The sequence below is a fragment of the Carlito syrichta genome, unplaced genomic scaffold (genome assembly GCF_000164805.1).
Source record: "Carlito syrichta isolate Samal-C Ts95f unplaced genomic scaffold, Tarsius_syrichta-2.0.1 Scaffold304598, whole genome shotgun sequence".
Lineage (NCBI taxonomy): Eukaryota > Metazoa > Chordata > Mammalia > Primates > Tarsiidae > Carlito > Carlito syrichta.
The window spans coordinates 1017893-1043299 of record NW_007248694.1 but is presented as its reverse complement, the minus strand read 5'-3'; the positions used below and the strand labels follow the sequence as shown (position 1 = coordinate 1043299).

The window sequence follows — 25407 nt, the reverse complement described above, 5'->3', positions numbered from 1 at the left end:
TCATTCATGACTCTGTGCCTTTCTCCAGTTCTCCCCTGGGTGTAAGCTGAGCAAACTCCTGCTTAACCTTCAGAGCCCAGCTCAAAGTTCTGGGAAGCCTTCCCTGATCCCTGCACCTCCTTGATCTCCCTCACCCCTCCTGTACAACCAAAGCTTTGTAAGCCCCTGCTGTGGCACCTCACAGTACATTATAAGTGCCTGTTTACATCCGGCCTCTCCCTTGAGGCTAGGATTATATTTGTTCATCTTTCCATCTTCATTATAGCATTTATCAGCATGAATCAATGTTTGCTAAATGTCTTGTCTACCCTTCTCCCAACTAAAAACCAAACTCAGACAAGTCAGCTCCTGGTGTCATTTGCACTCCTAACCTCAGTACTGGTAACATTCAACTGTACCCTCTGGTCCATACACCTAAAACCCATCCTCCAGGCTCAACTCCACGCTTACCTCTTCATTTAATGCTCCAGAAATAGTGGTAACTCCCATTACCGAGCATTTACAATGTGCTTAGAGCTTTATAGACATTACAGCATTTGACTGGGAAACTGAGATTCAGACAGGGTGATGAAGCTAAGAAGTAGCATACTGACCAGGCGAGGTGGCTCAGCCTGTAATCCCAGCACTTTGGGAGGCCAAGACAAGAGGACTGCCTGAGTCCGGGGGTTCGAGACCAGCCTGGGCAACTTGGTGAGACCTCATCTCTACAATAAATCACAAATACTAGCTGGGTGTGGTGGCATGCATCTGTAGTTCCAACTGCTTAGAAGGCTAAGGTGGTAGGATCACCTGAGCCTCCTGAGAGAGGACTAAGCCCAGCAGGTCGAGGCTGTGTGGCCATGAGTGTGCCACTCCACTCCAGCCTGGGCAACAAGGGTGAGACTACAACTCAAAAAAAAAAAAAAAGAAGTGGCATACCTTCTGCCCTTAACACTGGCATAGCTCACCTGGCACTTATCATAGCTGGGCTTATTTTTAAAACCATCATCTGTTCTGCGAAATTGAGTGCTTTTATAGCTGTCATACAAAATGGTGCTTTGCTCATTAAATGTTTCAGGCAATCAGTCTTGCTACTCCTGCTAGGTGGCGTAACATAACATAAATGTTACATAGGAGAAGTAGCATGAGACTTGGAATGGGAAGCTCTGAGGTTTGGCTTCAGCTGTGCCACAATCAGGCTGTCTGACCCTAGGCAGGTCACCTCCCTCTCTGGACGTGTTTTTCCATTTATCAAAAAAGGAATAAAGACATCTCTCCAAAAAGGTTTCCTGATAGAGGCTGGGAAGTGTTCTGTTCCCCTTAGGGGTGTACTCATTAAAAAGATCAATATTCTTTATCCATAGCTAGCTCACCTCTGTTCTTAGCACATCACTGGACACACAGCAGAGCACCAATAAGTTTTGCTGATTATTCAGCTGCTGGGAGATATAAGAGGCAGAGAAAACAAGCCAGTATTTCTCTTCTTCTTGATCCTTGAAGGACCCTAAGAGCCATCATTTATTGTGTGTTCAGAATGTGCAAAATTCTGTGCCACCCATCTTACGTGGGAACTCTTCCTGAAGTCTTCGACATCCTTACCAGATAAGTGTTACCCCATGTATGGATGATCACATTAAAACTCAAAAAGGAGCCGGGCTCGGTGGCTCAGCCTGTAATCCCACGCTTTGGGAGGCTGAGGTGAGTGGATTGTCTGAGCCCGCGAGTTCGAGACCTGCCTGGGCAACTTGGCGAGACCTCATCTCTACAATAAATCAAAAAATCAGCCGGGCGAGGTAGTGCATGCTTGTAATTCCGGCTACTTGGAAGGCTAGGCAGAAGGATTGCCAGAGCCCAGCAGGTCAAGGCTGCAGTGGGCGGGAGCGGCCACTGCACTCCAGTCTGGGTGACAGAATGAGACTCCAACTCAAAAAAAAAAAAAAAAAATTAGCCGGGTGTGGTAGCGCGCGTCTATAGTTCCAGCTACTTGGAAGGCTGAGGCGGAAGGATCGCCAGAGCGCAGCAGGTCGAGGCTGCGGTGGCCGGGAGCAGCCACTGCACTCCAGTCTGGGTGACAGAGTGAGACTCAAAAAATAAAATAAAATAAAATAAAATAAAATGAAACTCAGAAAGGATAAGTGAGGTTGGTATGGTGGCTCATGCCTATAATACCAGCACTTTGGAAAGCCGAGGTGAGAGGACTGCCTGAGCTCACGGGCTCGAGACCAGCCTGGGAAACTTGGCAAGACCTCATCTCTACAATAAATCAAGAAAAATTAGCCGAGCATAATGGTGCATTCGTGTATTTCCAGCTACTTGGAAGGTTGAAGCAGAAGGATCGCCTGAGCCCAGCAGGTCAAGGTTGCAGTGGCTGTGAGTGTGTATGCCAGTGCACTCCAGTCTGGACAACAGAGTGAGACTCCGACTCAAAAAGAAAAAAAAGAACTTATTTTCCCTTCTCTTCCCTCAGGACACAGCTTACTCATTCTGACTGGGCTCATCCTCCTTGCATAGAAGGTATTCCGTAGTCCGCTCAGGAAAATCCACTGATCCCAGAAGTAAGTACCACATTGTCCAAGGATTCACCTCAGACCAATAAGTCCTTTGAGTTCTTCAAATTCCCACAGAACAAAAGGCAGAAGCTCTTAACCTTCAGAATCTGTGGCTACTTGCATACTGACAACCAACCATGTTAAAAAAAACAAATTTGTGGTTACTATGGGCCTTTTCCCACGACAAAAGCACACGTGTACAATTGTCTCCAAACTATTTGGGGGCATCCATGAACTCCATCCGTGAACTCCACCATGGAAGAATCTTAGAAACCTATATCCTAGAAGAACAGCAGGTCATCCAGCCCATCCTCTCACCTAAGTCAGGATCCCTTAACAACCATCCTGAATGATGGTCCTCTTCTCCACCTGACCCACCTCTCAAGACCACCTCCTTAAGAAGCTTTCCTCGGCCGGGCACTGTGGCCCATGCTGTAATCCCAGCACTTTGGGAGGCCGAGGCGAGAGGACTGCCTGAGCCTGGGGTTTTAAGACCAGCCTGGGCAAATAGGTGAGACCTAATCTCTACTATAAATCACAAAAACTAGCTGGGCGTGGAGGTGTGTGCCTGTGGTTCCAGCTACTTGGAAGGCTGAGGCAGAAGGATCGTCTGAGCCCTGCAGGACGAGGCTACGATGGCCATGAGTGTGCCACCACACTCTAGCCTGGGTGACAGAGTGAGACTCTAACTCAAAAAAAAAAAGTTTCCCTCATCTCTCCTCTTTTCTGATCCCCTCAGCAACCCAGCCTGAACCACACAATATCCCACCTGTACTTTCTCCCTTCTGTGATGTCTTACTTCCCCAGCAAGAGAGCTGGCTCTCTTCAGGTCCACTTCTTCAATCTCACAACCCTGAGCTGGAGTTAGAGATAACCATGAATCTGTAATTGAGAATTATGTACTTTAAAGTCAGGGCTCGATGTTAGCACTGGCCCACGTGTAAGAGATGAGGCTGTGGAGTCTCCCCTCTGAAAGCCTTACAGTGTACTCTGGCTTCAACAGAGCAGGGGCTCCCCTAGAATGACTGCCTTTCCTGCCAGAAAGTCCCAGAGAGCCTTTCACAGTGAAATCAACAAATAGTAAAACTAAGGCCCAGGAAGGCAAAAAATGACTTGCCATGGGTCAAATATGCAAGAAAGAGGCAGGGCTGGGACTAGGACTCAAGTCTCCAAATCTCAGCCTAGAGCTCTTTTCCTTTACACAGTGACTTTATAAAAACTAAACTAAAACTAAACTTTATAAACACTAAACTAAACAGGTGTGGTGGCTCACATCTATAATCTCAGCATTTTGGGAGGCCAAGGAGAGAGGCTTGCTTGAGACCAGGAGTTCAAAACCAGCCTGGGCAACATAGTGAAACTTCATCTCTACAAAAAAATTAAAAAATTAGCTGGGCATGGTAGCACATGCCTATAGTCCCAGCTACTCTGGAGGCAGAGGCAGAAGGATCACCTCTTCCCAGGTGGTAAAGGCTGCAGTTAGCCATGATCGTGCCACTGCACTCTAGCTTGGGTAACAGAGTGACACCCTGACTCAAAAAAAAAAAAAAAAACTAAAAATTAAACTTGTCCTCATGTGTACACACTCACATACTCATATATGCATAGAGAATTTCTAAAAAGATGGACAAGAAAGTTAACAGTGATAACCTCTGGTCAGAGAAGTGAGGAGGAGGACATTTACTTTTCACCTTAATACCCTTCTGAACTGCTGGGCTTTGTTTTGTTGTTGTTTTTGTTTTGTTCTGTTTTATCATTAACACGTTTTACACGTTTTATTTATTCATATTATAAAAATAAATCTGCCACAGAAAGGAGATTGTAGCCCCATCCCACCCAACACACATAAAAGCAAAGAGAAGCCATAAGTAAACCTGTCCAGGTACAACTATAAATTAACAAGATTGCCTTCTTGTATGGTTTATAGTCACTGGTCTCATTAATTCACAGTCACAGTGCAGTTTATGGCTTGAGGAATCTTCCCAGGAAAAGCTTAATTCAATTAGGGCTCTTGGCAGCTCCCTGAGGAAGCTCTGATATCTTCCTTTTACTTACACAAATTGAGGGCAAGCCAAACAGACTCAGATCTTCCCAGAGAGACCCCACCCAGCCCAGAGAGGATGCCCTTGCAGACCCTCCATTAGAGCCAGGCAGCTGCAGCAGCATCACTTAAACACTGGTTGATGCCTAAAGCATCACTATGAGTGTCACTTTCCCTGTGAACTCAGTTAAACTCCCTGGTCTAGCACTCAGTCTGGCGTCACAGAGCAACTCTTCTCCCTTCTCTCTGAGCAGTCAAACTGGTTTCCTGTCCAGTCCAAAGGTTTCACAGAAACCCTATCTCTACAGAGAAGTCAGTCACACACTCATTCATTCACTCATTCCCCAAATATTTATGGAGCCCTTACTCTATGCCAGGCACAGATAAGAAGAACAAGAACAAGGCCAGGTGCAGTGGCTCAGGCCTATAATCCCAGCACTTTGGGAGGCCGAGGTGAGAGGATTACCTGAGCCCACTGGTTTGAGGCCAGTCTGGGCAACTTTGCAAGACCTCATCTCTACAATAAATCAAAAAATAAGCCAGGCGTGGTGGCTCATGCCTGTAGTTCCAGCTACATGGAAGGCTGAGGTGGAAGGATCACCTGGGCCCAGCAGGTCGAGGCTGTGGTGGCCATGAGCATGCCACTGCACTCCAGCCTGGGCAACAGAGTAAGACTCCAACTCAAAAATAAAATAAAATTAAAATTAAAAAGGAACAAACAAAGACCTTGTCCTCAAGAGGCTTACATTCTTATGGGAATCAGTACTAAGCATAGCCTACTTATGTAATTCCTTTCCATCTTTCAAGACTCTGATTCAAGTTTCACCTCCTTTGAAAGGCCTTCTCTAAACACCCCAGTCCTCAGGGACTGCTCGCTCTCTAGCACTTTGCCCTGCCAGAAGCCTATCCAGTCCTTGGCAGACTGGAAGCACCTAATGAGCAGGGCCTGGGTTTCACTTTTCTTTGTTCCCTGATGGGTCACATGATAAATGCCTGCTGGTTGATTTCAGCAGACCTGTGTCTTCAACCCAGGCTCATAATGAGCTGCTCTTAGTACAGGCTGGCCAGTGCAAAGATAAGCCTTTCCGAGCTTCACTTTGTATACAGCAAGTGCTATGTACATGTTAACTACTTATTGTTTTGGTGAATTTGTGAACTCTGTTTAACACACAGTTGTGATGTTACCCCTCTGCCTTCGGTGCCCTGGTCTCAAATAGGCTCAATGGACACTGGAAAAGTCAGTCTGAGCTTAGGGGTAGTGTCCCTCTAAAGACGGGGAAAGAAGCCTTGGAAGGAACAGAACTTATCCTAAATCTCAGTCACAGCTGCTTAAGGACATGTCTTTCCAGGAAAGAGCTTGCTAGGCTAATGTGAGGAGCTCCAGATTCTCGGCAAGAAATATTAGAACTAGGGCGCAAGTCTGGTCTAACAGACCCCCAAACCAGCTCTGTAAGTTGGCTGAGCTTTAGGGGGAAGGAAATGAAGTCAGCATGATCCCAGGGAAGGGGGGCAGTCACTCTCCCAGGCCCAACCAAAACTTAGTTCAGTTAAAATTAGATTAGCCCATAAGATTAAAAATACCCACATATAATCACGGGCTGCCTTAAAGTATCAGTTGATGTTTATCGGCATCTAAAGAGACGGTTTGGCCCAGTGCGGCGTGTGCAGACAACCTTGGGGAGACATGTCTGACTCAGACATTTGCAGGGGGAGTGAGTGCTGCAAAATGAGGCCCACACAGGCGGTGGATGACTCAGGAATAACCCCAGGTCCTGAGTTTGCTGATTGAGCCTTCTCTTCCTGCCTCAGAAGGAAAAGGGGCAGGTGGGGGAGGGGTGAGAAGAGGAAAGGCGTTGTGTACAGGCTGGCATTCCCAGAGGAAGCTTCGGCCCCCTAGCTCCAGTTCCCTGTCACTCCGGTGTGATTCTGCATGCACCACCTATGAAAAAGGCTATCTGCCTCACAGTGGGACTTGGAGTGGGTCACAGCTTTTCCCCCAAACCCAAGAAGTGATCTACAGGGAGCAGCCAAGAATTGAAATACTCAAACCTTTAATGATTATGGGAAAAATTAAATTTCTAAACTGAAAAGGCCCTTGGTATCAGAGCATGAGGATGAAAAGAGCATAGGCTCTGGAGTCACACAGATGGGGCTTAAATGCCTGTTTTCTAGCTGTGCCAGTACCTTATGCAGCCTCTGAATCAGAGCTTAAGTGGCAGCTAATATCATTAAAAAGTATTTAACAAAAATATTACCAATTAGGAAACAGAGGCTCAGAGAGGTTGTGCTTTGCCTAAGGTCACACAGCTGGACAGTAAAGAGCTGAAAGAGATCTCAGTTCTCTTGACCTCCCACACCCTCCCTCATGTTTTCTGCTGTAATTCACTTCCCTGCCTCTCCTTTCCTTTCCCAGAGGGCCTACAACACTTTGAGGGACAGGAAAAGTTCTCCATTTCAAAGGGTTACCACTCCACAAACAAGGACTATGAGAATGACAGTCCTAAGTCTGACTTTGTCCCCCCCAGCCTTCTCGCAAGTACAGGTGGGTTGATAATAACTTGGAGCTGACCCAGTCAGGGCTCCAGACCACCCAGCTACTTCAGCCCTTCCTTCCTTCAGGAGGAACTGGGTCCCTTCCGACAACTACCCAGTTACCAATGTGGATGTGTCTGGTCATTTACTCTCCTCAGAGCCCCTTTGGATCTCTCGTTCCCCTCAATCCTTACCATGACCCAGCATGTTGGCCTAGCAGGAAAGAGAACAAGGCCTTGAGTCCTTTGCCGGTTACTTGCTAAGTGACCTCAGACAGGTCATAACCAAAGACTCAATTTCTTTAGATGGAAAATGGGTACATCAATACCACATGCTATTCTAGTCCACAGGACCACTGAGAAGATCAAAATTAAATACTGTACATGCAGGTGCTTTGGAAACAAATTTCAGTACTAAAGAGAATCACTACTAAACTCCTCCTGCATTGTAGACTCTAGTTCAAGAAAGTAGTGCTACCTGCTTCCAACAGGTCCTGCTGACCCTGAGGGTGACTAAAAGAAGCCTACCCCCTTTCCTGCTCAGAGGCAGGAGGTCACAGTCACAAGATCAGCCACCTCCTGCTGGTTAAAGGAAACCACCCTTTAACTGGCATTTCTCCTCTGCCCAAGCAGGGAAGAAGCAAGCTCTAATCAGACCACTGAGAAGGCACCAGCAGAGACGGCAGGCAGGGTCACTATCAGAGAACAAGGAACAGGCCCAGCCTGACTGCTAGATTCAGGCGCGCCCATACAGACTCATAGGGGCAGAGGACAGGCCCAAAACCAGGGACAGAACACCTACAGCCTTCTCAGGGCAGAAAGAGGGTTCTCACCATCGACATCTGCCTATCTCCTAGAAGGAGTCCTACAATTCCCAAGTGCAGGTGCAGTGAGCTGGGCACTACTCAGCATAGGGCTGTGTGCATCTGGCAGAGGAATGCGAGAGGCAGGAGATGCAGCTGCATCCCTCTAAGAGGCTACACCAAGACTCAAACAGAAAATAAATAGCAATTCAACATCACTGAAGATAACCTTTCTGAGCCATTTCCTCATCTGCAAAACAGAGATAGCCTTTATCACATATGATTTGAGTAGGGATTAAATGAGGTTGCTTTTATATAGTGCCTGACACTACTCTGTAGATACTCAATAAATGGTAATTATTATTAAAACACATACCCCAACAGAGATGTCACAGGGCAGGCTAGGCCTCATGCCAAAGTTATGGATAAACAATAAGGGAAAAGGATTCAGTGGGCTAGGAAGACATCCCAAAAGCGGGGGAATCTGAATGGACCCTGAAAGCTACTACAGTGAGTTAGGCATGCCCATGTTCAATCTTTACCTTGGTCTTGGTGATGAGGCAAGTCAGGTTCAGAGAAATGAGGTGCATGAACCCCCAAGGTCCGTGGTCACACAGGTATCGAGAAGGCAGTGTCAGGCAGAACCCAGGGTTTCTGACCATATTTTCCTTTATACGAGAGCTGGTGGGATGAGGTTAGCTGGGAAGGAGAAGAAAGGCGAACCTCATGGGTTCTCAGCTGAATGAAGTCTGGGCAATCTGACCACCTAGGTCCTGTAAGTGTCTTGGACTTCCTAAAGACACATATCCTACCTGAAGTCCTCCTCTCAATCCCCAACTGACCTCCCTCCCACTGTTCTGCAGTCAGTCTGTTGACTTTCCAAAGAGAAAAAAGTCACCTCTTTCTTTTTAGAGAGTCCCATCTGGGCTTCCTGAGACAGTTTCAAGGTGACCTTTGAGCTGTTTGTTCCTGTCTTCTTTTGAGAAGTGAGAGGGAAGACTTCCAGAGCCGTTTTTACAGGAAACCAGTTTCTGGGTCCGATACCCACACATGTGAAGTGAGCAGTGACCCCATCTCCTCTACTCATAGACTCGTTCTAAGGAGATGGCAGGATACGCTTTGCAAAGACCAAAACCAAAAACATCCATAAGATGTAAAGAGACAAAAGAAGACTTTTTTGTTCCTGGTCAGGAGACAAGATGAATACCAGCTTTATGGGCTCCCGGGCCTCTGCCAGGCATTCCGGGTCAGAAATATGGGCAAACAAACACAGGGGATGCCAGTGGTGAGCTGAGTTACAGTAAAGTTCTCCCTTGGAACAAGCACTGGACTGGGAGTCAGGTGAACTGGGAACAAAGCAGAATTCATGCAGGGTTCAAAGCACAACGTGGGGTGGGGGTGGGGAATGGATCTAACCCTAAGGCTTCAGGTCATTCTCACAGTTCTCCCAATAGCCTAAATCCTAGCTCCCTCCCCTCCCCCCAAGGAAAAGGCAAGAACTCCTGTTAGGGAGAGAACAAAGGCCCAAAGAAGGGAAATGACTTACCTAATGTCACCCACTGAATCAGATAGACTAGAACCCAGAAGCATTACTCTGGAAGCTTCCAACCTGCCCCTCCCACACCAGTCTCTGCAAGTATCTACCTGAGGCTCTCACTCCATGATTAGGATAAGAAGGAGAACTGCACAAAGCACTTTCTATTCTTAAAGGAGGGGGACCTAAAAAAAAAAAAGGAGGGAGACCTTACAAGGTAAGCAGCTGCCACAGATGACAGAATGAGGGCTCCAATGTAACTTCTACCCACGCTGGGGCGTTGAGAGAATAGGCAAGACCCCAAAATAAGCTTCCGGGCTCTTGGATATCTGAAAGTGCAGAGGGAACATGGCCTCAGCCCCCACCCCTATCCTCCAAGGCAGATGGTGCCATCTCCTCTTCCCCCACAACCAGCTGCTGGAGGTAGCTCAAGTGAATTGAAGAATAGGACACATCCAAACCCTGAAACCTTAAGGAAGGATACCTGATGGCCTAGGTTTGAGAGATCTATAATCCTCCAGCCTCAGAGAAAAGCTAAGAGGTTGAGATAGGGACGCATCTGCCTTGGGTGGTTAAAATACTAATAGGGGTAGCCACCACTCATTGAATTCATCCTGTGTATATAAAGTCAGGTATATGCATTATTGATGTCATTATCATATCAGTAGCACTATAGCTAGAAACTACTATTTCCCATTTTATACCTGAGAAAACTGAGGCTCAGAGAATGGAAGCTGAATTCTACACTGCAACCTCAATTCTACACTGCAAAGGTGAAGGGGGAAAATGGGCTTTCACTTTTGCACACTTGAGATCTTTTCACCATCTTTCTCTTCACTCTTTCCCCAGAATGGCCAGATACTAGGGCTCCTCTGTTTCCAGAGGCAGAAAAATGCCCTTCCAAGCCAGGGACACAGACTTTTGGAACTTCAAAGGAGATCACGTCCAGCCTCTCCATTTTACAATGGGAAAACTGAGGCCAAAGGCCAGCTGACTTGCCAGGGTTTCAGTCACTGGAATGGCAAAAATGTCAAACCTGGATAGGGCCACAAAGACCAACTGACAGGTAGGGAGGCATGACTGGTCCAAGGTCACTGGTTCAAGAGGGAGGTGGGATGAGAAGCCAGTTTTCCTGACTTCTAGCATGATACCCTTGCCATGGCACCATCTCTGCTCTCCAGCTGCCCAGAGTCCCAGGCACAGTACACAAAGCAGGCCAGCCCTGACCCCATTAGGTCTAGAGGTATAAGGCCTAAGGGACAAACTTCTGACTGCCCAGAGTGGGGTCTGTGGTCATGCTGTTGTACCACTAGCAGACAATGAGTCCACCAGAAGTGTGTGCCAGCCCCCAATGCCCTAATACAATGCCAGATGAAGTGAGAGGGTTGGAGAGAGGAGGCAATTTACAGACTGCACTTGTGAGGCCTCCTCCTGGTCCCACACAGACAAATGATACATTATGGTCACTTCAGCTTCTTACAACAAATTAAGACACAGGGTTTCAGTGACTCAATTGATACAGTCGAATTGATAAATTCTTACCCATTTCACAGGTGAGGGAGTCCTGCAGAATAAGGCCCTAGCTCAAGGTCATGCATTTATGTCAGAATTAATACATGTTGTTCCCCTTGCCTAGTCCTTGATTTTTTTCGTAAGGAAGCTGGCTGCCATCAGGGTATAGGCCCTGACACTGACCGGCTCAGCATCAGAGCCCTGCACCAGGAACCCAGCTCCTGGACCTATCACATCAGATGCACCACTGCCCTCCTGCAGCATGTCCCAGAGCCTCACACCAGCCTGCTATCACCACCCAGCTCCTGCACGTCCTTGGAGAGGTGCAAGGCTTTCTGCCAAGAGTCTCAAACTCCCCAAGCCCAAATCTCAGACAAAAAGGAGAGCAGAGTCCCAGGACCTCATGCCTTCCACAGCTAACTGGGGGCAGATTGAAAAAGCAAAGACAGCTTTCAAAGTCCCCCTGGACACCACTTCTAGGGACTTCTGGGCTATGCAGGCTCCAGTGAGCTCTACCAATCACCCAGCAGAAAAGGGCACTCGGCCCTGGCAGGGAGACCTATCCTCTGGGAGGGAATAACTTTTCTATTTCCTTCCCCCAAAAGCAATGCTTCAAAGTCTCTTCAGACCAGAATCCCCCTCGCCCTTCCCCCTGTACTTCACCTACTTGATTGTGCAGCAGGCCCAAGTGCCTGGTTGACTCCGACAGCACCCTGAGAAACAGCTGGGTGCCAACATGGGGGTGAGCTAAAGTAAGATCAAGCCTCAACCTCTTCCACTCTCCCTCCACCACCTTAACAGACTTTAGAAATTTCCGGGGCCCCTCCCCTTGTCTATAGTCTGTATAAAGAATGGCATTTCTGGACTGGAAACTGACTCGGGGGCTCCTAACAAGCCTGGGCAGGCAAAGCTGACAGATAACATTCTGGAGATGAAGGGATGTGAGAATATGGGGATCCCTCATGTCCCACCACACTTGTAAGTTTCCTACGACCCAGTCCCTACTATACTCAAACTCCTCAAGCAGGCCAAGTAGAAATATACTCCATCCTGGAACACACTCCCACGAAGCATGTAATAAACTTCACCGCTTGCTGTTGACAGAGCAGAATGTGCCACTCTCCAGAAGACATTCCTCTCTGTCTCACACACAGCTGGGTGCCTGGCTCCTCTTGGGGTCTGGCCCAGCCAGAGGAGACTTGCCAAGCCTGGAACCCTTGCTGAAGGTACCTAGTATCAGAAACATCCATCCTAACCCTTCTCTCTCCTGTGCATGACGCTGGCTCCAGTGCTGAGAGCCCTCATACCATAGGACAGAGACCACAGAGTTGGAATCTGAGAAGGACCAAGATGGCATTGGAGGCTGTCCACATTACAGGAGTAGTACAGACCCTTATACTTATGCAGCTTCAAATGGTAAAACATGAGGCAAGAAGCTCACCTGTCTAGTGGTCACGACAGCAGCAGAGCAAATTGGACTTACCTATCTTCATGAGGCAGGCCAGCAGGATCCAGAGGGAGATCTCAAAGGGTGTGCGCACGTGTGGATAGTCGATGCCCAGGACTGGAAAGGCCTTTCGTGGCTTCATGCCATGTTCAGTGACAGAATAGTTAACAGGACGGCTCTCTGGGGTGACCTCCGGTGGGGCGGTGGTGACATCCCCAATCGAGCGTTCCCTTGCTGGGATGGTGCTGGTAGTAGGGCTAAGCTGGAGGCCATGGCTCCTGAGAACGGGTAGCAGCACCACCAAGGCTACCACCACCAGCCAGGAAGAGAAGATCCTAGGCAGAGAGAGGCCACAGATGCCAGACCACAGAAGCATCGTGCTGTTCCCCAAGCCCAGCAAGCCTCGACCCTTAGCCAAGTGACAGCAAAACCTGGCACACAGGTAGCAAGAGGTCAGCAGGTGGGAAGAGAGACTGGGGTAGTCACTAGGAAAAGTTCATGTTTCAGGGAGGTATTTTCGTAGAGGCCGTCCTCTAAGGGTGGAGGAACGCTGGGTCCGCAATCTGGAACACCAAGCCAGGGAAGAGGGACGAGGAGACCAAAGGAGGGAGGAGAATGAGCCCCAGGGAGAGACGAGGGTACAGGACACCCCGCGCAAGAAAAGGAAGGAGGAAGGCTGGGACCTTTGGCTGAGGAAAGTGACTGAGGAGCTGGGACTCTGGGCTGAAGAGGGGTAGAGGAGCCTGAGCTAAAAGAAGAGGACGGAAAGGGGTGAGACCCAGTCCAGGAAAAGGAGAGAGGGAGCTGGGAGCCCAGGCTGCGAGGAAGGAGTGAAGCCGGGAAGCGGTCGGGAGCTTCCCCACCCAGAGAAGGGCCAGGGTCCAAACGCGCCGGGCTGAGATTCCGGGGAAATGGAGGGAGGCGGAAGGCGAAGGCAGGCGGCCTGGCGGGAAGGCGCCTCGGCGCGGGCTGGGGGCGGCTCGCGGAGGGCCGGCAGCAACACGCCCCTCCTTGCGGCCCCGGCGCGGGGTGGCGCTGCGCTCCGCCGTGGCCCAGCTGCAGATCCTCCACGTCCAGCGCCACCGTTAGCCCCAGCCACGGCCCCGGCGGCAGCGGACTGAAGCCTGACTGAGCCCGGCGCTGCCACTTATAGACACCAGCGAGTAGCCGGCGCAGCGGGCTAGAGGGACCTGTCAGCGCCCTCGCAGTGCAGCGGCCTCTGTCGCCGAGGGAAGGAAGTATCGCGTAGGAAGAGGAAGAGTCAGAGGTGGTCAAAAAAAAGTCTTGAATCTACAGAGATTCTAACTAACACAAGTAAAATGCTCTACTATTTCCAAAGTGCTTTCACATCCACATCCGCAGTCTTATGAAGTATTTCCAATAATCCTTTGAAGGATATATTATTTTAGGTATTAAGTTACCAGGTGACCTTGGGCAACTTAACCTCTCTGTTTCACTGCTTTCTCATCTGAAGAGTGGGGATAGTAGTTGTATCTATATCAGAGGGATAATATGATGACTAATGAGACAATCCATGTAAAGTGCTTAAAATACATCCTGGCACGTTATTATGGCTCCAATTTTACAGATGAGGAAACAGACAAAGAGAATTTTTGGCTAGTAGGTAAGTAGTTGTCTTAGTTTACTAGGGCTGCCATAACAAAGTATCACAAACTGTATGACTGCAACAACAGAAATGTATTGTTTCACAGTTGTGGAGGCTGGAGGTTGGAACCTCTAGGTGTAGGTAGGGTTGGTGTCAACTGAGGGCTATGGAGAAGAATCTGTTCCATTCCTCTCTCCTACCTTCTGGTGGTTTGCTGACAGTGTCTGGCATTTCTTGATTGTGGCAGCATAACTCCCTCCCGATCTCCACCTGGAGTTCTCTCTGTGTCTTCGTCTCTGAGTCCAGATTTCTCCTTTTTATAAGGACACCTGTCAGGTTGGAATAGGGGTGTATCCTAATGACTTCATCTTAACCTATCATCTTCAAAGATTTTATCCAAAAAAGTCCATGTTCATGGGCATGGGGGGGTTGATCTTAACTTTTTTTGATGGGACACAATTCAACCCACAATAGTAGAGGAACTGAGATTTGAATCTATGGTTTTGGTTCTTACCAATGAAATACTGCAGAAATTGATAGTAGTTAGAAAATTTAGAGCAACTTTATCTTGGGACATTCAAGAGTATTATCTTTTTTCTAGGTAGTTCATTTTTATTGATTTTATCAATCTGTGACTACTGGAAAGAAAAAAATCATTGCTGGAAAAGCTAAAAAAAAAAAAAAAAAAAAAAATACCAGCTGGGTGTGGTCACTCTTGCCTGTAATCCTAGCACTTTGAGAGTTGGAGGCAAGAGGATTGACTGAGCCTAGAGGTTCAAGACCAGCCTGGGCAACTTGGTGAGACCTCATCTCTAAAATAGATAAATACATAAATAAAGATCAGCCAGGCATGGTGGTGCACGTCTGTGGTTCCAACTGCTTGGAAAGCTGAAACAGAAGGATTGCCTAAGCCCAGCAGGTCAAGGCTGTGGAGGCCATGAGCATACTACTGCACTCCAGTTTGGGCGACAGAATGAGACTCCAACTCAAAAAAAAGAAAGAAAGAAAAGAAAGAAAAAGAAAACTATTGAAATTACTGAAATGCTGTTTCTATTTTGCAGAGGAGTAAAATAAGGCCAAGAAAGTCAAAGTGATTAGCTCAAGGTCATAGGCAGTTTCACAGAGGTTTGGTTCCATCTGACCAATATTTACTGGGCATCATAACAAGGCCTTGTGCTGGGTTTTGGCAACACAGGGATAAGAAGGAGGTGGTAGTGACTGCAAGGGGGCATAAAGTGGGAACAAGGATGCTGCTGGTAATGTACTATTTCTTTACTGGGGAGGTAGTTACAAATGTTACACAAATGTTGTTTTGTGATAACTCATTGAGTCTCATCGTGTGTGTACTTTTCTCTAGGTATGCTATCCTTCCACAAAAGATATATTAAAATAATAATAGATATATAAAATAATAATGGTAATCCCAGCACTTTGGGACTGAGAGAATTGCTTGAGCCCAGGAGTTCAACATAGCAAGACCTCGTCTCTACAAAAAAAAAAATCAAAATATTAGCCGGATATGGTGGTGCACGTCTGTCATCCCAGCTCTTCAGGAGGCCGAGGCAGAAGGATCATCTGGGCCCAGGGGTCAAGGATGTGGTGAGCCATGATTGTGCCACTGCACTCCAGCCTGGGCAACAGTGTGAGACTCCCAACTCAAAATAATAATAATAACTGGTCAAAGTGGTATGTACCTATATTCCCAGCTACTAGGGAAGGTGAGACAGGAGGATCACTTGAGCCCAGGAGTTTGAGGCTAGTGCACCATGATCATGACTGTGAAATAGCCATTGCAATCCAGCCTGGTCAACATAGAAAGACTCATCTCTACAAAAAATTAACTGGGCATAGTGGCATGCACCTGTAATCTCAACTACTTGAAAAGCTGAGGCAAGAGGATTGCTTGAGCCCAGGAGTTTGAGGCTGCAGTGAGCTGTGACTACAACAATGCACTCCATCCTGGGTGACAGAGTGAGACCCTGTCTCTAAAAAAATTAAGTAAAAATAAAATAATTTTAAAAAATCCACAGGTTCAGTATAGAAAGAAGGAAAGAGGGAAAGGCCAGTGGAACAACTTTTCCCAGGTGCCCTGGGGCCAGAACCCTGACACTGAGAGTCCTTTCCAGCCTTGAAGGCAACACCCACTCTCTGACTCTCCCTCACTCCAGTCCTCAGTGAGTCATTGGGCACCAGCCTGGGAGGTAGCAGATCTCAGGAGGGCCAGGAAATGCCAGCCCTGAGATCCTCCTTGGCCTGGGGAAGGTTATAACAACATGACAACACCAGGAAAGAGTCCTTAGGAGAAACCACCTGGGAGAGCCTGTGACCAAGGCTCATCTCTGGGGAGGCAGTTTAGAATAATAGTTAAATACAGGGGCTACCTGATGCGGATAGACACAATGTGTAGGTTTAAACCCCAGCACTGCCACTCATTAGTTACAAGACCTTGAGTAAATCAGATGCTGTTCTGCAGTTTCTTCCTCCATAATGGGGGCAGCAATAGTGCCAACCTCACAAGGTTGTCATGAAGATATTTAGCCAATGTGCATGAAGCACTCAGAGCAACACCCAGCAAATACCCACATGTATTTACCATCATCATCTTTATATACATGTACTGACGACCTCAAGTGTAGACTTTTAATGTTAGGACCTTTTTTTTGAGGAAGTTTTTTTTTTTGAGGAAGTTTTTTTGTCACCCAGACTGGAATGCAGTGACATGCTCACAGCCACCACAGCCTCGACCTTCTGGGCTCAGGCGATCCTTCTGCCTCAGGAATGTGCCACCATGCCCAGCTAATTTTTTGATTTATTATAGAAACAAGGTTTCGCCAGTTGCCCAGGCTGGTCTCAAACCTGTGGGCTCAGGCAATCTTCTTGCTTCCACCTCCCAAAGTTCGGGGATTACAGGCATAAGTCACTGCGCTTGGCTTGATGTTAGGACCTCTTGAAGTGACACATTTAGTCACAGAGACAATTGAAGACTAGCAAGAAGACCCTTACATACTACCTGTAGTATGCTGTGAATTTAATACTTTAAAATAAGTCATATCGCTGTGTATTGTGTGTTAAAAGTCTTTTCTTGATAAAGACAATCAGTTAAAATATACTGAAATATTTGTAACCTTGTCTGAGCATGTCCCCATTTTTAAAAAAATTACTGTCTCACTCTGTCACCCAAGCTGGAGTGCAGTGGCACACTCACAGCCACTGCAACCTTGACCTGCTGGATTCAGGTGATACTTCCTCCTCAGCCTTCCAAGTAGCTGAAACTACAGGCACACACCACCACACTCGGCTAATTTTTTTGATTTTATTGTAGAGATGAGGTCTCGCCAAATTGCCCAATCTGGTCTTGAACCTGCGGGCTCAGGCAATCCTCTCACTTTGGCCTCTTAAAGTGCTGGGATTATAGGCATGAGCCACCACGCCCGGCCTTATGTCCTCATTTTTTAACCATTCCAGGTCCATACTGCTCTTGACTCAGGAAGGTCTTGTCTTTGCAGACCCTTCCCCTGCAGATCCAGGACAGCCTCAGGATGCCCGGGCCCTGGGTGGCATCTCCCATGCTTAAGCCATATCTGTCCCCAGGTCCACTAGTTGAATCCTTTCACCACAAGTGCTGAAAATGTTATGGAATTGCTATAGCTATGACATCAACAGATACGTGGCACCCGACACATGACACTAGGAGAGGATCCACTCAGCCACTTATTAGCAGTTCATCATGAGAAAGTCATGCTTTGTTTCTGTCTCTCAGTTTGTTTATGTATATGAAAGGTGTGTAGGGTCACACCACCTGCCTTGTAAGGTTATTGCAAGGATGAAAAGGCCAATGTATGTCAAGCACAGTTCCTGGTATGCAGTCAGTGCTCAGTAACTGAACTCATTTCCTTCTTTCTTTTGTCCTGAGGTCAAAGCCCTGCAAGACCTTCTTCCAATCTCCCTTTCGCTCACTCCACTCCACCCACACTATCTCCTAGCTATTTCTTAAACACTGTCAGGCACACTTCTGCCTCAGAGCCTTAGCATTTACTATTTCTGCTGCTGGAACACTCTTCTTCAGATATCTTCCCAGCTTACTCTCTCACCTCCTTCAAACATGTCCTTGAATCTCCAATCCCAGTGTGAACCACTACATGGTAACCCTATGTAATAGCTGATGCTTTCCCTGCCCCAATGCCACCACTACACCCAGGCCCAGCTCCTTGTCCTGCTTCTGCTTTTCTTTTTGCTATAGCACTTTTCACCTTCTCACATACAGTATAGTTTGCCAATTTATTACCTTTATCTTTACTGCAGTTCCCTCCCTCCAGGATGTGAGCACAAGGAAAACAGGAGCCATGTCTGTCTCATTCAGTCACTGTTTCTCCACCACCTAGAACAATGCCTGGTGCATACAAGCTCCCAATAAATATTTGTTGAGCTGGGTGCAGAGGCTCAGACGTGTAATCCCAGCGACTCAGGAGACTGAGGCAGGAGAACTCCTTTAGGTCAGGAGTTCAAGACCAGCCTGGGCAGCAAAGTGAGATTCCCCATCTCTACAAAAAATAAAAATAAATTAGCCAAATGTGGTAGCATGCACCTGTAACCCTACTTAGTTTGGGAGGCTGAGGTGGGAAGATTGCTTGAGCCCAGGAGTTCAAGGCTGCAGTGAGCCATGATCACCCCCACTGCATGCCAGTCTGGGAGACAGAGCAGGACCCCCAACTCTAAAATAAATAAATATTTGTTGAATGCATGAATGAATCACAGGATGCAAAATTTGCACATTAAAAAAAAACAAGTCTCCAAGAGAAGAATCACTTGCCCAAGGCCACAGAGTTGGGAAGAAGAGGAGCCAGGCTGGGATCTAGGTCTGGCTAACCCTGAAGTTCAAGCTTTTTCCATTTCTCCAGGCTGATAGCCACCATGAAAATACATGCACACCCTGGGCAACTAGAATAGAGTTTGAAGGATGGTAAAGAATCATAATTTCGGATTCAGTAAGTTGCTTTTAAGCTAAATTCATTATTCACTCAAAAAACATTTATCGAGTTCCTACTATGTGCAACTCCCTGTGCTTCCTTACAAGAGGAAAATCAATAATGAATCTGATAAACACTCATCAGCAAACTTGATACCCTAATGTCCACTAGTCGACAGGATGTGCCACAGGCACCTCCATCTCTACAGGTACAAAACTCAACCCACCATCTTCCCCTAAACTTGACCCCACTCCACACTCAGAATCATGTGTGTATGCATGCATGCGTGTGTGCTTGTTTTCAAATACAGATTTATTGGCCCTGCTGGAAAGGTTAGAATTAGCAGACCTGAGGGGAAAGGTCCAGTAGATGCATTTTTATTGTGTCCCAGGAAGTGTCCACAGCCCACACTTTAGAAAACCTTGGCCTAAATTATTAAAGTAAACTTTCAATTACCCCCAACTCCATTCCACCCTCCACACAGCTTTCAGGAAGAGCTTTCTGAGCCCTGGTCATCCCTGTTTAGACAGCTACATACCCCATCCTGGCATGGCACCCAAAATCCTTCACACAATTTCGCCCACAAACCTTTTTTTCCTATTTATAAGAACTTTACAAAATATAAAAAGATAAAATAAACACCCAGATTTTCAACTTTCAGAATTATCAGCCGTTATGGTTCATTATATTTGCTTTCTATATATAAGGAGAAACCCCCCCAAAAACATGAATTATCTTTTGAAGGGCAGGCCCCTTATAGTACATTTGGAATTTCTTCCCTGGAACAAACGATCAACCGAAGTTTTTAATCTGGAAGTTTTGAGAAGGTTGCATCACAGTTTGTGGAAGAAATGGCCTGAGCTGTGGCCAATAGGTAACTGGTTCTTCCATCACGACAACACATCTGTCTACACTGCACTGAGTGTTCAGCAGTTTTTGACCAATAATGGTATGATCCTGGTGCCCCACCTTCCCTATGCACCCAATCTCACCCAAGTGATAATTTTTGTTTATTTGTTTCCTCAGATGAAAAAATGTCCACAAAGGAAAACATTTTGCCAATGAAACAAAAAAATGGCTGGAGCACTAATAGGCATCAGAATTTATGAGTTTGACAACTGTTTTGAGCAGTGGAAAAAATGTCTCGATAGGTGTATTGCATCAAACAGAGAGTACTTTGAAGGTGACTGAAGTTTAGACATGTAAGAATAAATACACAATTTTTTAATAACTCTTGTGGAGTTTTTTGGATCCCTTCTCATTTTTTCATATATATATATGCCAGGCATGGTGGCTTAAGCCTATAATCCCAGCACTTTGGGGGTTGAGGTGGGAAGATTGCTTGAGGCCAGGAGTTTAAGACCAGACTAGGCAACATAGCAAGATTCTGTATCTACAAAAAATTTTAAAAGTTGCTGGGCCTGTAATCCCAGCTACTCAGGAGGCTGAGGTGGAAGAATCACTTGAGCCTCAGGATCTCAGTTACAGTGAGCTATGATCATGCCATTATACTCTAGCCTGGGCAACAAAGTAAGACCCTGTCTGTCTCTCTCTCCCCCTCTCAAGATAGATAGAGAGAGAGCTAGATGATAGATAGATAGATAGATAGATAGATAGATAGATAGATAGATAGATAGATATTGTTTAATGCATTTTGCAGATATCTGTACTGTTTTATCAATTTTTTTTTGAGTTGGAGTCTCACTCCATCGCCCATGCTGGAGTGCAGTGGCACGCTCATGGCCACCCCAGCGTCAACTTGAGGGGCTCCATCGATCCTTCTGCCTCAGCCTTCCAGGTAGCTGGAACTACAGGTGCATGCTACCATGCCCAGCTAATTTTTTATTTATTGTAGAGGCGAGGTCTTGCCAAGTTGCCCAGGCTGGTCTCCAACCCACAGACTCAGGCAATCTACTCGCCTCGGCCTCCCAAAGGGCTGGAATTACAGGCTGAACCACCCAGCCACACCTTCTCAAATTTTAATGTTCTTTGAACCATCAGTGACATTCCCCTCCCTTCCTCCCCCCTTTAGGCAACCTCTATCATGAGTGTGATATGTTATTTTAACTGTTTAACACACACATCTCTTCACTCTACGCCCCCCTTTAGCGCTGCCATATATTTAAGAGAGTTGTCTACACTGGCAGCTTTGTTTGTCTCTCCCATTCTCTCAAATCAGGTCTTATTAGGCTTTTATTCTTTGTTGTTTTTTGTTTTGTTTTGTTTTGTTTTGTTTTGTTTTGAGTTGGAGTCTCTCACTCTGTTGCCCAGACTGGAGTGCAGTGGCAGCTCCCGGCCACCGCAGCCTCGACCTGCTGATCTCTGGAGATCCTTCCGCCTCAGCCTTCCAAGTAGCTGGAACTACGGCGCACGCTACCACACCCGGCTAATTTTTTGATTTACTGTAGAGATGAGGTCTCACCAAGTTGCCCAGGCGGGTCTTGAACCCGCAGGTTCAGGCAATCCACTCACCTCAACCTCCCAAGTCGCGGGATTACAGGCTGAGCCACCGAGCCCGGCTAGGCTTTTATTCTTATGTGCTGTATGTACCTAAACTCTTGTCAGTATCACTCCATGTTTTCAATTAATGGTCATTCCTTGGTCCTCATCTTTCTTTACCTATAAGCAGACTTCAACACATTTGTTCACTTGCTCCTTTTGAACACATTTTCTTCAACTAACTTAGGAGATCCTACAACCTCCTGGTTTTTCTCCCACCTCACTGGCTGTTCCTTCTCAATCTCCTCTTGTTGAATCCTCCTCCTTCTCCACTTCTTCCACCTCAGTCTCTAAATGTTGTGGGCCCAGGTCTTAGTTCTCACCTTTCCACCACTCTCTGTCCACATTCATTTCTCTGTTGAACTCATCCTTCCTCATGACTTCAAACACCATCTCTGTGAGGACAACTCAGATTTCTAGCTCTAGCCCTGATCTCTGCTCTAAATTCCGTACTCCATCATCCAACTGAATGCTTAACATTTCTATCTGGTTGTCCAACAGACGTCTCAAACTCAGCACGTCCAAAACTTCCTGCCCTCTCCTGCTTCTACTGTCCTCCCATCTATGACACAGTCACTCTGTCTTCCCACTTAGTCAGACAAAAAACTTGAGTCATCCCTGAGTCCTTTCTTTCATGTCAATCCTTCACGAACAGTGTCAATTCAATCTCTAAAATATATCCAGAATACAATCACTTCTTACCACCTCCTTTGGTACCACTCTGGTCCAACCCAGAGCTGTTTTTTGGTCTATTTTACTGTTTCTACAAAGCAGCCAGAAGGATATCTTTTTTTTTTTTTTTTTAGTCTCAATCTCACTGTCACCCAGGCCAGAGTGCAGTGGCACACTCACAGCCACTGCAGCCTCAACCTGCTATGCTCAGGCAATCCTTCCACCTCAACCTTCCAAGTAGCTGGAACTATAGGCGGGCACCACCACAGCTGCCTAATGTTTGAATTATTGTAGAGACAAGGTCTCGCCAAGTTGCCCAGGCTGGTCTTGAACACTGGGCTCAGACAATCCTCTCGCCTCTGCCTCCCAAAGTCTGGGATTACAGTCTTGAGCCACCACACCTGTCTCAGAGGGATATCTTTGAAGCACAAGTCAGATGCTGCCATCCCCTGCTCTGACCCCTCCAGGTCTTTATTATGGTCTACAAGCCCCCCTTAATCTACCCCCACCTCTCTCTGGCCTTCTCGCTTACTCTTTTCCCCCTTTTTTCCCTCTGCCTCAGCCATCCTGACTTCCTTGCTATTTTTACTTCAGACAGGTTTGCTCCTCTCGGAGTCTTTGAGCTTACTGTTTCCTCTGCCTGAGATACAGTTACCCCCCAGATATCTACATGGTTTCCTCCTTCACTTCCTTGGGGCATTTGCTGAAACATTATCTTTTAGTGAGGCATTCCTTGACCAGTCATTTCAAGGTACGATACCCCCAACTCACAGTCCCTCTCTGCTCTCTATTTTATTTTTCTCCATTGCTCTTTCACTATCTGGCATACTACATATTTCTTTTTTTTTTTTTTTTGAGTTGGAGTCTCACTCTGTCACCCAGACTGGAGTGCAGTGGCCACTCCTAGCCACCGCAGCCTTGACCTGCCGGGCTCCTGCGATCCTTCCACCTCGGCCTTCCAAGTAGCTGGAACTACAGGCACACGCTACCACGCCCGGCTGATTTTTTTATTTATTGTAGAGATGCGGTCTCGCCAAGTTGCCCAGGCGGGTCTCGAACTCGTGGGCTCAGGCAATCCCCTCACCTCAGCCTCTTAAATGTGCGGGATTACAGGCTGAGCCACCAAGCCCGGCTTACATATTTCTATAGCCTGTCTTAACCCACTAGAATGTAAACTCCATGACAGCAGGATTCAAGGCAGTGGAACATAATGGTTAACAGAAACGACTAGGATCCAGACTGCCTGGATTTGAATGTTGTTTCTACCACTGTCTGGGAGACCTTGGACAAGTTACTTAACTTTACTGCACCTCAGTGTCTTCATCTATAAGATAGGGGTAATGATAGAATCTATGACATATGTTATTAAGAGGATTAAATGAGTTAATACATGTAAAATGTTTAGACTTGTACCTACATATGTGTTTACTACTTATATTATTAAAGAATGATTGGCTCAATAGCCGGGCGTGGTGACACATGCCTGTAGTCCCAGCTACTTGGAAGGCTGAAGCGGAAGGATCACCTGAGCCTAGCAGGTCGAGACTGCGGTGGCCGTGAGCATGCTACTGCACTCCAGCCTGGGCGACAGAGTGAGACTCCAACTAAGAAAAAAAAAAAAAAAAAAGAATGATTGGCTCAAGGTAAGTCTCATATAATAATTGCTATTCATTTCTGTATCCCCAGAACCAAGAATAGCTCTTGGCACATAATGAGGCATTCAAGAAAGTTTTGTTAGACGAATGAATTAGGATACATGTATAAACAACATACAGTATTTTTGTGTGTCTTTTAAATTTATATAAATGGCATCATATATATATTCTTCTTTACTTTTTAATTCATTATATTTGTAACATTAAGCCAAGTTGGTATATACGTATATATACACTTTTACTTTAACTGTTTCATAGTAAATATGGAATATTTACTGTGTTCTGATTTTATGTTATTGTGAACAATGTTGTATCAAACATCTTTATACATATCTCTTGGTGTACATATATAAGAATTTCTTTCCCTAGATTCTTGCAAGTGGAATTCAAGGATTGTGGTGTTTGTACATTTTCTGCTTTCCTAAACTAAATTGTTTTCCTAAAATGTACTTTTGCTTTCCTGCCTGCAAGTGTAAGAGAAGGCTTTTTTTTCCCCAGATGTTCCTCAAAACTTGAGTCAAGCTTCTTAATCTCTGTCAATTCGATGGGTAAAAAAATAGCATCTTAGCCAAGTTAAGAGGATTGCTTGAGCCTGGGAGCCTGAGACAAGCCTGGGCAACATGGCGAGGCCGCATCTCTACAAAAAAATTTTTAAAATAGCCGGGTGTGGTAGCATGCACCTGTAATCTCAGCTACTTAGGATGCTGAGGCAAAAGGGATCGCCTGAGCCCCGGAAGTTGAGGCCAAGGTGAGCTGTGATCACGCCACTACACTCTAGCCTGAGAGACAGAATAAGACCTCGACTCAAAAAAAAAAACCAAACAGAAAACAAAATAGTATCTCATTGTTTTTTAAAAATAAACTTTTCACTTTGGAATAAGTGTAGATTTACAGAAAAATAGCAAAGATAATACAGAAAGCTCCTGTGCACCTTTTTTTTTTTTTAAACTTGGCTTCTCACTCCATTGCCCAGGCTAGAGTGCAGTGGCACACTCAAAGCCACCCCAGCATTGACCTGCTGGGCTCAGGTGATCCTTCTGCCTCAGCCTTCCAAGTAGCCAGAACTACAGGCACATGCTACCACAGCTAATTTTTTGATTCATTGTACAGATGAGGTCTCACCAAGTTGCCCAGACTGTTCTCCAGCCCGAGGCAATCCCCTCATCTAGGCCTCCCAAAGTGCTGTGATTACAGGCTTGAGCCACCATGCCTGGCTCCTTCATATCTCCTTAGTCTTCTCTGGTCTGTGACAGTTTCTCAGTCTTGCTTTGTTCCAATGGCCTTGACAGTCTTGAAGATTACTGACCAAAATACTAGGTATTTTGCAGAATATCCCTCAATTCACGTTTGCCTGATGTTTTCCTCCTGACTAGACGAGGGCATTATAAGTTTGGGAAGATCTCACAGCGGTGAAGGGTGAAGTGCCCTTCTCATCACATTCTATCTGGGGGTACATATTGCCCACATGACTTATTACCTTTGGTCACTTGGTTAACACGGTGTTTCCAGGTTTCTCCACTGTAAAGTTACTATTTTTCCTCTTTCTATACTCTGTTCATTGGAAGCAGTACCTAATCATTTTAATTACATTTCCCTTATTAGTAATGATACT

The 25407-nt window shown here is 46.4% G+C and overlaps 1 protein-coding gene across 1 annotated transcript in view; it reads right to left on the bottom strand.

Annotated features, from left to right (window-relative positions):
* The window catches only part of SLC9A1 (solute carrier family 9 member A1), a 51779-nt gene extending 38267 nt beyond the window's left edge, over positions 1–13512 (bottom strand). Inside the window, exon 1 of the mRNA XM_008060350.1 lies at positions 12433–13512. Within this exon, the coding sequence (XP_008058541.1) occupies positions 12433–12772 (340 nt within the window). The 5' untranslated portion in view covers positions 12773–13512. The remainder of the gene's footprint in view (positions 1–12432) is intronic.
* Between the last annotated feature and the right edge of the window lie 11895 nt (positions 13513–25407).